The 14,897-nt window shown below is 39.0% G+C and overlaps 1 protein-coding gene across 3 annotated transcripts in view; it reads left to right on the top strand.

Moving 5' to 3' along the window:
• tbc1d22a (TBC1 domain family, member 22a) overlaps positions 1-14,897 on the top strand; it is a 133,010-nt gene that overhangs the window by 31,137 nt on the left and 86,976 nt on the right. For 2 of the 3 annotated variants that reach the window (XM_008401152.3, XM_081604278.1), the window contains exons 7-9: positions 3,385-3,513; positions 6,612-6,677; positions 11,822-11,936. In XM_008401152.3, the coding sequence (XP_008399374.1) occupies positions 3,385-3,513; positions 6,612-6,677; positions 11,822-11,936 (310 nt within the window). Of the gene's footprint in view, positions 1-3,384; positions 3,514-6,084; positions 6,148-6,611; positions 6,678-11,821; positions 11,937-14,897 lie in introns of all 3 variants that reach the window. The other variant, XM_008401153.3, reaches the window with a different exon arrangement.

The following is a 14,897-nucleotide window of genomic DNA, read 5'->3' as shown; positions in this document are numbered from 1 at the left end:
AGCTAAGAATGATAATAGTAAAGGATAATACAATATAACAATAAATAGTAAAAATGAGGTAAAAAAAATAATTTGAATAAATCAAATAGTAAAAATCACAATAAGTAAAAATAAGAATAATAAACCAGAATAAAGTTGAAAATAAGTAATAAAATAAATAATAAAAAACTTAATGTGAGAGAACTATTGTAATGATGGTAACAATCGCCAATGGGATAAGTGAAAATATTCCTTACAATAATAAAAAAAAAGTAGATTATAGTTGTAATTTTGTGAATGACAAAGGCGGTGTTGATAAGAGTAATGGTAATAACAGTAACAGTGTTAAAATGATGATGATGAGGATGATGATCTTAATAAAGACCGATGATAATGATAGTAATATTGATGATGATGGTAAAAATAAATGATAACACTTTGAAAATGAGCATCATTAATAAAGATCATTAACAGTGAATGTCACATTAACAGTGGGCCTGATCCTTGGTAACCAAACAAATGCATAAAGGTCTTTTTAAATCAGTGCGCGTATCTTTGTACTGTCTCATTGAGCAGTAATGCAGCTCCAGTGCTACTGACCTTCTTTAAGCTGTCCATTAACCTTCAACCGACACACACACGCACACACACTCTGCCTCATTTGGCAGCCGGACCCCTCTACACTGGTGCCCAGTGCTTTGTAGCTGGCCTGTAGCGTCCTGTGTTTGTGTGTACGCAGGCCTTGCGTGTGTTTGCATATGGAGCCGTTTCAACATGTGACGTTTTGGAAGAGAGACCGTCGGGTAGAATAGTCGACGGTGCTGATGGGTGGGGGGGCGACTAACGTAGCCAATGTTCAGCCTGATTTGTGCTGGCACAAACATGGCCGTCTGTATGCATGGCAGCGCTGAGATGGGCTGTAAATGAGTACGGAGCTGACCTCCTTCACAGTAAATTCTTTCTCTATTTTTTTAATGTACGGAAACAAATAGGCAAGCATCTGAATGACATATTTACATGTGGGTTTATTTGTCCAGACAAACACACGAAAGAGAGAGAGAAAGAGGGGGGGCAATCTGTTTATTTTTTCCCCTCCTACAGCTAAGTTTGCTTTTAACCGTTCCCAGGGTGTTGGCCGGAGCGTATATCAGTCTGTTGACACGTCTGCAAGCAAAACGCTCGGGTGAGACAAACAATCCTCTGTGCTCCTTGAACACCTCAAGGGCCTGAGTCTGGGGAAACAACAAATAAAACGCCAAAGAAGAAACTTTACTACTGTCATACACTCCTCTAGACGCTTGCCAGAAGTTGACGGTGTGTTCGTCTCTCGTGGCCAAAGAAATGGAAGCTTGCTTCCAGAAAAACTGTTAATTACATCAAAATGGCAAAAAAAAACACCCCTCCATATTTGAATGTATCTTATCCTAAGAAAAGACTGTGCTTGAAATAAATCGAAACAAAAAGATATTGGTGCTAGAAAAGCATGGAATACTGCATTGATCAGTGTATATGTTCATCATTTATCCCAGCTGTATCCTTGTGAAATATCATGGAAGACAATTTTACTATAAATTGACTCAAAAGGATTGACAACCCTAGAGATTTAAGTGCGAAGAACAACAAAACTGCAATGTAATGTTAAAAATGTGAAGAAATTTATTTATTTATTGAATTGGAACCTTGCAAAAATATCTTCAGAACTCGACCTAAACGGAGCTAGTAAAAAAAGTTAGTTCTTAGAATCGAGTTCTAAATAAAAGTTGACGAAATTCTTCAAATTTTCCAAGCCTGTCCCCTGTGGGCTCCCCAGTGGCTAGTTTTTGCCGTCACCGTGACACGTTTTCCAAGGCCTAAATGTATGTTTTAGCACACTTTCGAAAATTCTTATGCCATGATTCTTTTATAACCCCACAGTTTTAAGTTACATCTGGACTTGGTTGGGCTCGACTTTCTCCTCGTTGCGTAAGCCGCACTGCACTGAGATGAACGCTCGCTCACACACGCACGCTCGCAGATTCTGTCAGATACACCCATTCCTCACATAAACACACACAGCCAGGTAGGCCTAAGGAGCCGCAGACTTTCTGCAACACAGCCCAAAAATGTTCCTTCTAATCCCGGGTGTTGGAGTTTGCTTTGTAGAACTTTTCTAGTAAACTTAAACTACAACTTATAAAACGTTACTACATAATGAAAGATGGCAGAAAACACTGCAAATTCACAAGAAAATCAGTCTAAAAGAACATTTGCGGTGCTGAAGTAAGCGTATTGAAGCGTTACTCTAACATATTTTGAAAGCAATCCTGACAGTTAGCCTAATAAGACAATATAAATCTATTGGTTAACAGATTTATAGTGAGCTGAAAAACTATTGATATCCAAGGGACATTTTCTCATTTTTTCTCATAACTAAAAACTTTTTACATGACCAACCAGACACTGCAAAAAGACAAAATCCTACCAAGTGTTTTTGGTCCACTTGCAAATATCTTGGTACATTTAAAATAAGACGAAACTAATTTGCAAGTAACTTTTCAGCATAAAATAGGAGCTTGCCTTAAGTAAATAATTTCTTAATATTGATGAAAAAGTCTGGTTCTACTGGCAGATTTCACTTGCAATTATTACTTTTTCATCATTATTAGGAATTATTTATTTAAAACAAGCTGTTTCCTGCTGAAAAGTTACTTGTAAGTTCAAGTGTTGTAGGATATTTGCATTAGAAACTAGACCAAAGGTATATTGTTTTTGCAGTGCTTAACTATAGAGTAGAATGAAAAGGTTATAAATTTGGAAAACCTGTTAGAGATAAATACAATGTTTTCCCATAATGCAACACAAAAGTGGTAATAGGAAGGTGTTTGAATGTCACTAACATGCTCCACCACATTGAAGATGATCTGTTCAGTGAATTGGTATTTTCTTGGTTTATCACAAAACGAGTAATTTGAAATTTGTGCTTAAGAGACATAAAAGTTAAATACGTGTTTTCGACTTGATTTAAGTTTAAGGGATTTATGTATACAGTGTGAATTGACAGCAACATTGCCTGTATTATCTCTGTTGGGGGGGGGGAAGAAAAAAAACCCCAGAGCTCACAGTTGATTAGCTTAGCATATAAACTGGAAACTCGTCTGTTTCTCTCCAAAGATGAGTTGCCAGGCAACTGGCAGTGAAAACTACCCAAGCATTTTGCTTTTTCGCAGCCACAACTTCACTTTATAACAAGCCTCCTGCTGCTTCAATTAGGATCCAAAACTTACAATGAGGGGTGCTGCTCAAAAAGAAAAAAATAATAATAAATGTATTAAAATTCAGAACATGTCAAATATGGTTCAATTTAAAAATTCAAATCAGAAGCTTTTTTTTTTTTTTTTTAATCCTCTCTTTGACTTTGCCTTTCAGGGTTATCTGCCTGCCAACGCAGAGAGGCGAGAAAGCGTTCTACAGAGGAAGAGACAAGAATATTTCGGCTTCATCCAGCAATACTACGACTCGCGCAATGATGAGCACCATCAAGACACATACAGACAGGTAATATGCTGACATGCCTTCACACACGCACACACTGGAAGCCAAAACATAACACACTTGTCTGACACTGAACGACTCACTTGTGTGCTGCCGAACCTTTCCCTATTGGTCAGGATGTGGATGACGAAGCTATAGCGTCTTTCTTTAAACCAGGAAGCGAAGATTTGATCAATTAAGCTCGGATCACATCCCTTCATGTTAAGTCATGTTTATTCTGCTGACAGATATCTTAGCTTTGTGTGTTAAGCAGCTTGATTCTACTGAAGAAGATTAAGGTAACCCTGTTGGCATCTGTACAGTTTCAAACAACAGGGTTTGCCCCTGTGTCTTATAAGCCTGGTGGGCAACTGGGCTTTATTTGCTCCCCCGCCAGGCTAAGCGTCGCCTGTTTTTTGTAATAGGGTTTCTCATTTTTACACCGGTGACAGTAAAGATTGATTCATCTAGCACCATCCCTGCACCTGCACATTGGCCTCATTGTTAAATGACAATGCCTGCTTGTGCACCTCCAAATTTTGATAACTTTTAATGTCTTTTAACACAAAAGCACACTGGTGGACTGCCTTAGTGCCTTTACTGCCGGGTTCAGCATATTCTCTGGAGGAAACGCTAAATACATATCTAACAAAGTCGGGGTTTACTGGTCACCAGTGTGATATTCCTGGTTCTGAAAGCCCAATCCTAGCACCACCACGCATGTTTTCACAGACTTACATCCACAGTCACAGTTGCAGGAAACATCCAGATGTTCCCGTTGTATTGTGTTCTTTGTTTTCATTCGCCGTGTCCTCTCTGGACTGTTTGTTTTTCGCTCGTGTCAACATGACTCGAGCACGGTCGAGCTCTGTTCAGAGCAGGGACAGCCGGCTTCAAAGAGCTGCTTAAATGAACACTTTTCTGTGGCTTTGAAAATCTACTCCCCCTGCCCCCCACTCTCTCTGTTTATCTGTCAGTCTTTCACCCTTTGCACACTCCTTCTTTTTAACATTGAACTACTTCCTGTTCATTTGAAGCCGATAAGAAACTTCAAAGTGGGTTGTCAGTCTCGGAGCTCCACACATTTTTCATATTTGGCCCAATTTCCCATTGATCTCCTCGTCACAGCTGCCACGAAGCTGGCACACTTTGTTGTGATGATTGTTTGAATCGCGTCCTGTAGCCACATTATAACTGTTTTGGATTGTGTAGTAATTTCTGATTTTGCTTTTGCTGCATGCCTTATTGTGTTTGCAAATTTTTTCTTTTTTTCCCTCGCTATGCATGGTCTTGATTTTGATCCCTTTTTAAGGATGGATTTCCTAAAAATGCATGGATGTTTATAGATCTTTTTCCTGGTCAGTTAATCAACCTCTGAATGTCTCTTTCTTTGAGTTTCTTTCTCTGTTTTCTCTGTCTGTCTGTTTTTTTCATTCTTTCTTCCACTTTTAGTTTTTTCACCATTTCTTTCTGCCTCTGAGTTAATTTCATTCTTTTTTCATTCTTTCTTTGTCTTTCTTCCTTTATTTGACTCTTTGCTTAATTTGTTGTCTTCCTTTCATTCTTTCTTTCTTTCTTTCTTCTTTCTTTCTTTCTTTCTTTCTTTCTTTCTTTCTTTCTTTCTTTCTTTCTTTCTTTCTTTCTTTCTTTCTTTCTTTCTTTCTTTCTTTCTTTCTTTCTTTCTTTCTTTCTTTCTTTCTTTCTTTCTTGTTGTAGCCATTATGAAGCTTCTTGCTTCCTCTGCAGGATCTTTAAAGTGCTGTCTGTGATTTTCTTCATCCCAAATGAAATGTGTTAAAATACATTTGATTGTCCTGAACTTTATTTTAAAAGTCACAGTATTCTCTTTTTGAAATATTTCAAGAATGTTGGTGTTTACGTCACAACCGTCATTCTTCCTTGAAGGTCAAAGTTACTTGTGTCTTGTTATGTTACAGTGTTACTTGTTGCATCATGTTTTTTTTTTCTTTTTCTGTTGGTATGCAATGAACACAAGCACAACCTTTTGATTTGTGGATGTCAACAGACAGCTTGCTATGAAGGAGGAGCTGCTTGGTAAAGATGAGGTTTCAGATAAAATCTAGGGTTAAAAATTTAAAAACATTGCTCGGAATTCACTACACCCAGAGTAAGACTTTGGCCTGGAATGACTTTTGACCCTTAAATGCCTCCACATCAACATTTCTAAAGTCACCAATGACATTTTGAAGAACTGACGCAAGATCTTTTTCGATACATTTATCTCATGCTAGCTAGCATTAGCTGTTAACGCTTTCTTTTCAGTTTCGGCTAAGTATGGCATCTAGTTGTTGCATTTCTGAATATAATAGTCACTTCTGGTGTAGAGTTTGAGTTGCAATACTCAAAATTGCTTGTTTATAATCTCCAGAGTTTGTTGTGACAAGCATCTTTAGTTAATTGAGAATCTTTTGCAAAGATTTCATTTTTCAAATATTAGCATACACTGATTGTGGTATTAAGGTGACAAAATATATATAAAAAAGTCGATGATATGACTCCCTTATGAACACTGGGTGTGTTTGTGTTTGTGTCGGTCTAAGTCTCTAACACATTTCCTTTCCGTGTTGCTGTCAGATCCATATAGACATTCCTAGGATGAGTCCTGAAAATTTGGTGCTGCAGCCAAAGGTGACAGAGGTAAGGCGTCCAGGACTGTGGCTACAACTGGCTACGCGCGCTAGTCCTCTGAGCGACTAGTGCGTGCACACACACTCTTCCAGACTGTTTCAGCCGGCCCGTCTCAAGCTGCCGCCCTGCATCCGTCTGGCTCCCTTCTGACGAATCTGTCCGCCTGCTGTATTGTTCGTCTGCGGGGGTAGACGGTCAGAAATGGCGGAAAAACGTGGTTTTGCAACGCTCCTCCCAGAAACATCAAAGGGAGGCGTCCCATTATGCTAAAGACCGCCCATCTTTACACCCCCCAAGACCACGGCTGCTTTCCATTTCAGAGCACCAGAAACCCCAGTCTGACTCCAATCAAGAACACCAATCCACTAACTGTTGCTCTCGCTCCGTTCTCCGTCACTGTCTGTATTGGCCAGATCCGTGCTAACCTGCCCGTTGCTTCCTGTTTGTCTTTCTCTTTCTTTCTCTCCCCGCAGATTCACATTGACATACCGAGAACTAATCCTCTTATTCCTCTTTTCCAACAAGCTTCTGTCCAAGAGGTGAGACCCCACTTGCAGGAGCACACACACCACCTCACAGTAGGAGGGTTTTCCCTTTTGCCTTCAGACTGACTCAGTCCATGTTTATGAAAAATCAAAAGAATCGGCTTGGTTTGTTTTCTTATATATCTTTTTTAGAGGGGCAGTATTATGTAAAAATCAATGATTTTGAGCTTTACATCTTATTGTAATGTTATTTCCTCATTAAAAACACCTGTAGTCTCTCCTTGATTCTTTCATGAATCAGTTTAACACCTGGTTGGACTTAGCTCCGCCTTCGAGGCGCAGCTCCTCCTCAAAGCTGCAGTTTCCAAACTTCCGCCTCTCAGTGCAGCACTGGTAAAAATGTTGCTAAAGGGTTAATAATGATGACTTTCAGAAGGCGGAGTTTCAGAAAGAGTAGGAGCTTCTTAAAGAGACACAGGCCCAATATCCAGGCTTTAAATTACAAAGTCGAATTTAGTTTATAGAGTTTCTAGCAACTGAAAGTAACCATTTTATAACAACATCAAGTAACTATGCGCCAGGAAAATGCATAATGCTGCCCTTTTATGAACACAATAAGAAAATTTCTATGTGCAACTCCAAAGAACTGAGATAATAACAGGAAAACCCTCACTGTAGAACACTGCATGATGTGAAAAAAAGCACAAATTAAAAGCATAAACATAATTTCTTCAGGCATGCATGGAATCAGACAACCCTGAACTTTTTTCACTCTGCATGGCTGCCACTCGTATCTTTTTGTTGTGCTTTGTTTGTGCTTCTGAAAAGAAAATGTGCTTTTATATATCTAGGTTGTTTTATGCTATTGAAGTAAGACTGTAAAGTGAGCAGCAGTTTAAACAGTCTGGCTCGTGGGTACTTCCCGAGCCAGGCACTTTTTTTTTTTTTTTATCAAAACGACGTGCAAAAAGCTTTGAAATAAGATCATTTATTGCTGCAGCATAATCTTAAAAATTCTGAAAAATGTTGATTCATTCAACCATTGAAGTATGTTGCGTTCAGAGTGGGGAAATAGAGCAATTACTGCAAACCCTGACCACCTTGTACTATTTAGGTTCAGACACTGAGTTGGCTGTGGAAAGGGGTCCTACGTTGTTTCTTTTTCGATTTTGGTTGGCCTTGCATCTCATGATAGCTGCATTTATTTCCTTGGCCGACGATGAGAAATATGTTTAAAAAAACAAACCCAGCCACAACAAAAAAAAATCTAAACATGCAGCAAGCCAAATAAACAGGGCAGGCAGCCAACAAATGCTGAACACAATCTCTGGCTGAGCAAAATGTTACATAACCTATAATTAAATGTGAGGTGATGAGAAAGAAAAACTATAAATAACCGTTTCTACTTTGCTCACATGGTGATACTTGCGCTGTAGGTAGATTTTTCAGGCAGCTGTAATAATCAACATCTAGAACATCACATTTGCTCCCCTGAGAAACGTGTCATCAATATACAGAACTCACTTCCTGTAAACAATGTAAAGTCATACTTTTTATATTTACAGCTTCAATCACTCTACATAATTATTATTTAGACCCTTTGAAATCATTTTAGGGGCACCAGTAATCATGCTACTAGTAATTTCATTATTATCTTTTAAACTTTCATCTCCGGAAAAAATGTCCTCAGTTAGGTTTAAAAATAAAAGTAAAAAATCAGTGTGAGATTATTCTGATGCAGCAAAAAATGAATATATAGTTTTATATTTTTATTTATACGTCTTCGCCAGAGGTTCAACCAAATACTTGCATATTTGTGGGTCAGTTACTTATATAACCTTTTAAAATACTGAAAACGAGCATTTTTAGCACTGATGATAAAGTATTGAAATCCGGCTTCCTACGGAAACCAGCTGGATTTCATTCCTTTCCGTAGCTTATTAACTCACCGTTTCTGCCGAGGCCTGTCACAGACATGAGCCCGAGAAACGGTAAACACAAGGAAGAGTTCCCAATAATGAGGTGGAGGCTAATGAGGAGGCCAGCACTTCAGGCCGCTCTGTTACGTCCACCTCTACACAGGTGTGAGCGAGCCTGGTAACCACACACACAAACACGCTGCCTAAAAAATGTTTGTGTGCAAAACGGAGTAGAAATTCGAGCATTGAGCTCAGGCTCTTTAGTCAATGCAGCGCCTCAGGCAGCACCACCTCCCACTGTCGCTGTTTGTACAGGTTAAAACACTGCGCTGTAATCAGAGGTAAGAAGGGAAAGGGGATCAGATGAGAACGAGTCGCTGATGTCTTTTCTGCACTGCGAGCTGCTACTGTAAATGTAACTTTTTTGGGGGCGTTTTCTCCGACCAGCAGTTGTGCTCTTTTTCTAAAATAAAGGTGCAGAATAAATATATTCATAGAAATGAGATTGTTTCTTAATTTAAGTTAATGCAAAGTGCATTAAATGATGGAGAACATTTGTCCAGGGTTTCCCCCAGTGGAGGTCTGGTGGGCCTCCAGGCTTTAATTGCCACCCCGCCAGGCTAAGCATAATTTATTTTAAATATGTTTTTTGATGCATATGTAACAGTGATATTAAAGACAAATTAAGCTAGGTTTATAGTTGACATATTCCCAAATTGTGAATCCTGTTTGTGCATCTCCAAAATTTTGTACCTTTTCACTTTTTTTTTTTTTTTTTTTTTTTTTACATAAAAACATGGTGGGCCGCCTTTGAATTGCCCCAGCGCCCCTACTGCCGGGCTTAGTAGGCTTTCTGGGGGAAACCCTATTTGTCCTTTCATCCTTGACTCCATTTTTTTGTGGAAGGGACAATTTCCTCTCCACTTTTTTGAGATTAGCCTTATCTTGGTCCTTGGGGTCTCGAGCTAATGGGATGAAGCCACAACCGTTTGACACAGGAGGCGCTGGGAAAGCCGATTTCATGTTCTGCAGATGCTTCGTTGGAAGAATCTCAGGTTAATGTGAGATTAGCAGAATGTACTCTAAACTTTGATTTCTCTTTGATTTTTATTTTTTAAGCACACAAACAGAAGATGTCTCTCTTCACCCGCAGCAAGGGAAAAAAAAAAAAAAAAGGGTGTTGGTTCACTTAGCATAGCTCTCTGTGTAGCTGCCAGTGTGAAATATGCATGTCAGCTTTGGAAGCCGCATGAAAAGAAAGTCCCATTACCCACTCGGCCTTCTATCGCCGGCACCTCTTCCCGTTTGATTGATGCGGCTTTGATAAGAAAAAAGCGGGCAGGTGGAGGAGAGTCTGCGAGAGATCTGCTACTGTCTGACATCACCGCGTTTACATCAAGTCAGAAATAAAATGAGTAATACGCTTGTTATACACATGGCATATTCCCAAAAAACAAGGGGGGGGGGAGAAGAAAAACCTTGATAGGTTGGGGGCTATGCCAAGATGTGAGAGCTCTTTTTGATGAAGGAGAGGTAAAGACATTTGGACACCAGAAAAACAAGCTGAGCATCAAGCCCTCTTCAATTCACTCTTGCTGACAGCATTAAACAGTCCCTCATAACAAAGATGGAAGTGTTTGCCCTGAAATAAAAATAAAAAAAATAAAATCCTGAAAGTATTGAAAAGGAGAGGGAAGAGAGAGAGAAGGACGGGCGGAGTCACAGAGAAGAAGAGCAATAGATTGAATACACTAGCCTTAAAATGAAGTTCCAAATGGGCTGAACCAAATGTTCAGCTGAGAAACGGTAATCAGATGGTGCTTAACGGCGTTGAAGCCAAATCAATTCATTTTGAATTACTATTTAGCTCTTGGAGGATTCTGTTTTTATTAATTGAACTCAATCCTTTCTGAACCGGAGAGGCACCGATCAAAGATTGTTAAATAAATGCTTTTAAGAAACCAAACCACTAAATCCAGATACAAAAGATTCCTCTTTTTACTTTATGGCAAAAAATAAAAAGTAAATAAATCACCCTCAAAATAAAACATTTGTAGAAAAATAAAACACTTATGTCTCGTATGTTAGGAGGGGATGGGGGTAGAGGTACCCAAACTAATAAAACCCAACTAAAAGAGAATTACAAGCTAATTTTCCATTCCCATTTGTTTTTTTAAAGAAATGACTTTCCACTTTAACATTTGAACATAAAAGTAGCTCATATTTATATCTTGGTCAGTTAACTTATTCATTCATTTCCCTTAACTGTGCTACATTACAGAGCAGTTGATGTTATACCGCTTTTTGACTAATATTTTTAAACGAAGGCGAAAGGAATGCATAGTTGACATTTTTCACCTGTTTTAAGTGTCTTGTATTAATAGCACAATTGGCTCAATAAACTAGGTTAAGTTTGCATTGCCAAGTATGTATTTAGCATAGAGTAAGTAGACTCTTTCCACAAATGTAGAATTTCTAAAGCTGAACTCTTCAAAAGGAGGAAACAGCCACCTTTGCTGTGACGTGTTCAGCTTCCTGTTAGCTGCTAACTGTTAGCTTCCTAATGTTTCTAGAAACTTCGTTGTGCTTCCTCACAAGAAGATTAGAAAGCAGCTAACTGAGCATCAACTTCCACGCTGAGCAGCGTTGTCATTAAAGCGAGATGGTAGTGCTTGGTATGGTGCGTTCACTGACAGGGGGAAACAAAAATCATGGTAAAGCTTAAAGTTTACTTTTCCCAGACTGACTTCTAAGTTGGAAGGAAAATAATCATAAGGCTTATAAAGGAATAATTAATATCAGTAACCATGTCAGAACTAACAGTATAACACACCTCTAAAGCATTAGCTGTGTCCGTTTAAGTTTAACCAGCTTATTGTTTGAAACATTCTTGTCTTTTCCACACCCAACTCCTCTGCCATCAATCAACGCTGCAGTGTTTCATCTAGAATTGAAACGAAACAAAATCTAAGCAAATACGATGCCCGTCTGGCACAGCAGGAGCTCTGACATGTGTATTTTGTATCCAACATTCATTTTCTGCTCCGCTTGCTCTATAATTAGCGGTTCCACATTAATTAGAGGGTTCTCCGGCTGTTTGGGCGCCACAACCTCCATATTTTCGGCCCCACGTTTCCTCACGATCATAGGTGAAACACTGCATAATAATTGCTTCAAAAAGTAGCTTTTTTTTCTTCACTTGAGAGAAAGTCTGATGTAGTTGCTTCCCTTCCATAAGCCATTGTTTTTTGACTGACTGCTTCTGTCCGTCTGTTGAAGATATTTGAGCGGATTTTGTTCATCTGGGCCATCCGGCATCCGGCCAGCGGCTACGTGCAGGGCATCAACGACCTGGTCACGCCGTTCTTCGTCGTCTTCGTTTTCGAGTACATCGGTGAGTGACGGCGCCCTCCCTACCTTATCTCACTCTCTCCACTCTTTATTCTCTTTATTTCCCGCTTTAAAACTTCCCCGCTCCTTCATGTCGCACGCTGAGTGACCGCCTTCTGTAGACGGTATAAAGCTGGACTACTTTCTGTTTCACCTGCGCAGGTTGTAGGAAATCTCTCTCGGGACCCTCCGTACCGTCTCATTTTACACCTGTCTACCCTCCATCCATTCTGCTCGTATCTCAACGCCCTCCCTCTTTGCGTGAAAATATGCTTTGAAATCCTATTCATCAAGTCATTTTCTGGTTAACTCTCCTGATTCGACTCTTTGCGGTGCGTGACGCGTAGCGTGACACGTGTTGGCGAGTGTGTGTGTGTGTTTGCGCGTCCCACTGTTCTCTCCGTTGCCCCCCTGCTGTTGATGTTTATATTACGCCACATTTAGGAAAATGAATGTTTTATTTTACTGTCACACTTAATTCCTTTAACGGTCCAAACGCACCGCTTCAAAGCGCAGACAGACAGCATGCACTTGTGGTCAATGTAATCAGGGATGTGGATGTAATTTCTGTAATTCTGTTTGAACTACAAAAAAAAATTATAGACAATTAAGTTATTTTTTTTGTGTGTTTTTGTCTTTCAATCAAAAGGCTGCTGTGGTATGAGCCTGTATGCAAACTGTGACTTTAATTTTTCATTTAATCATTAATTGCTGTTCCATATAAAGGTCCATACAATTAAAACATCCTAAGTCATTTAACTAAAATAAAATTAAGACTTTCTAAAGTAATTTAAAAGGGGGCTTTAAGCATAACACTTACTCTTCAGTGACGTTTTTAAGTAGTAAATTAGTCAGTGGAATAAATAGCTGGACACCTTACACACAAAAAGAGAGAAACTGACTCTCCTTTGGATCAGTTTCCTAAAATAAAAAACGTTTAAATCTTAAATGTTACATTCATTGCTTGTTTGAAATAATGTATTTCGAATTAAGCCTTTTCCGTTCTGCTCTCCTTTATTATTGAAACGTTCCCGTCGTCCCTCCTCGGCTCTTTTTTCTCCTTCCTCCCCGTTTCACTTCTGCTTTTCTCTTTTCCTGCATTTGGTTTTCCCCTCCCCTCTTTGCCTTCCTTTGACTCTTGTCAGATCTTCAAAGCATCATCCCTCGCTCCTGTGAGCCATGTTACCTCCATGCGCTGATGAAGCTCGACTAACAAACGCAGCCAACAAACCTTCAAACGTGCCTGGCTGGCATCTTACATGATGGGTTGATGTGCTGCTCTGCTGTTATTTGGTGTTTCTGTCTTCTGACGGAGAGAGCGAACCAAAACACACAGGTTTTTTTTATTTTTTGCTTCTTTCGAGATGACTGTAATTTTGATCCTTTTGTGAAGAGGGTAGACATTTCGACATGTGCTCTCTACTGCTGTTCACTTCCCAGGTGTTTGCTTTTATTTCACTTATTCACGTCTTCCAACGTTCTTGTCATTTCTCTACATACATGTATTCGTTCATATCTTCATTTTCTCCATACACAAGATTCAGGTTTAATTTTTTTGACAAAACTTTCAACTTGTATGTTTAAAATAATCAGGGGGGGAAAAAGTGTCTTCAGTCAGAAGCTTTTTCAGTTGCTGCAAAACCGACTGCTACAGGAGAGCCTCACTGCCATCAACACTGACGTAAACTTGTTGAAGAAACGTGTATAAAATGAGTTATGACATTTGATCTCCCTCTGGGATTAATAAAACATTTTAGACTTTAATATACAATTTCATTATGCCTTTAAATATATGAGGTGTGCTCTGTCTGAGGGGTAAAACATTGAACTTACAATCTGGACCAAACAAATCTATTTTAATATAGAAAAATATATGTTTTATATATCTGTCTGTTCTTTCTTTTTTCTACGTTAAAAGAAGCATTTTAGTTGGTATAGTTCACTAAAAAAAGTCAGTTTTAATCAATGAAATACCACTAATAATCCCCAAACTCCTTTTCTACTAAAAGTCTCTAATTTCTTGATACATTTAATATGATAAACATACAAAACAAATAATGGTTTACAGTTGATGCTTGAGATTTCAATAAGATCCATTGTCACAATCAGTTTGCTGACATTTTGTCTGTAGCTGCTAAATGTCATTTTTATGGACATGTAGAAATGTATTTACATTTCCAATTGATGGTCTTTTAACTTCTTTAAGTTATTTTCCTCTTCATACAATGATACTTTACTTTTGCTTCAGACGCACACCAATTTAAATCTACATTTTAGGACGAGGAGTACATTTGCTTTGTGTCTGCAGTGCTTCCCTCGTGGTACCTGCTAACAAACAGAGATGCACTTAAGATTTCACTTTGAGATGGTAAAGAAAGAGTGGAAAAAGGGGCAGCAAAGTGAAACGGAGCAGACATGGCAGTGGTATTACAGCCAGGATTACAGCCAGCCTGAGAATGAGCCCAGATCAGCATGAGTTGTACATCACACACTCGGTGTGTGGGATGCACTCAGTCTTTCATGACTCTGAACACAAGGCTTCACCCGAGCTTGTCACTAAAGGTGCTTTTTGGCCAGATTTGAAGATCTTTCCCACTTCTTCACAAATTTTTATTTTTTTTTCCCACTGAGTCATACACCTGACCTGTCAAAGCAACAAGAAAACAGCGGCACGTTGAGAAACATGAAATGTCAGAGAAAAGCTCTTTGACAGTTTATGAGGAATAAGTTTTGGTGTTTTTGCGACTGGTAATTTAAAGTTTTCTCGCTTGCTGACAACGGGACTCTCCACAAAAGATGTTTAAACTACTCTGAATTTCTTTATTCAGCTTCCACAGAAATCGACTTTTGTTTCATAATCCTTTAAAGTTGCCTCGGACTATAGAAGAACTAATGCAGTTTGCTGCAAAACTATGTATAGGTTACAGCAAACATGTGGAAAAGCCTTTTAGCTAACATGCAGAGT

The sequence above is a fragment of the Poecilia reticulata genome, chromosome 23 (assembly GCF_904066995.2).
Source record: "Poecilia reticulata chromosome 23, P_reticulata-male-v2, whole genome shotgun sequence".
In the NCBI taxonomy this organism is placed as follows: Eukaryota; Metazoa; Chordata; class Actinopteri; order Cyprinodontiformes; family Poeciliidae; genus Poecilia; species Poecilia reticulata.
The sequence above is the reverse complement of the archived record's forward strand: the minus strand, read 5'-3'. Positions and strand labels throughout refer to the sequence as shown.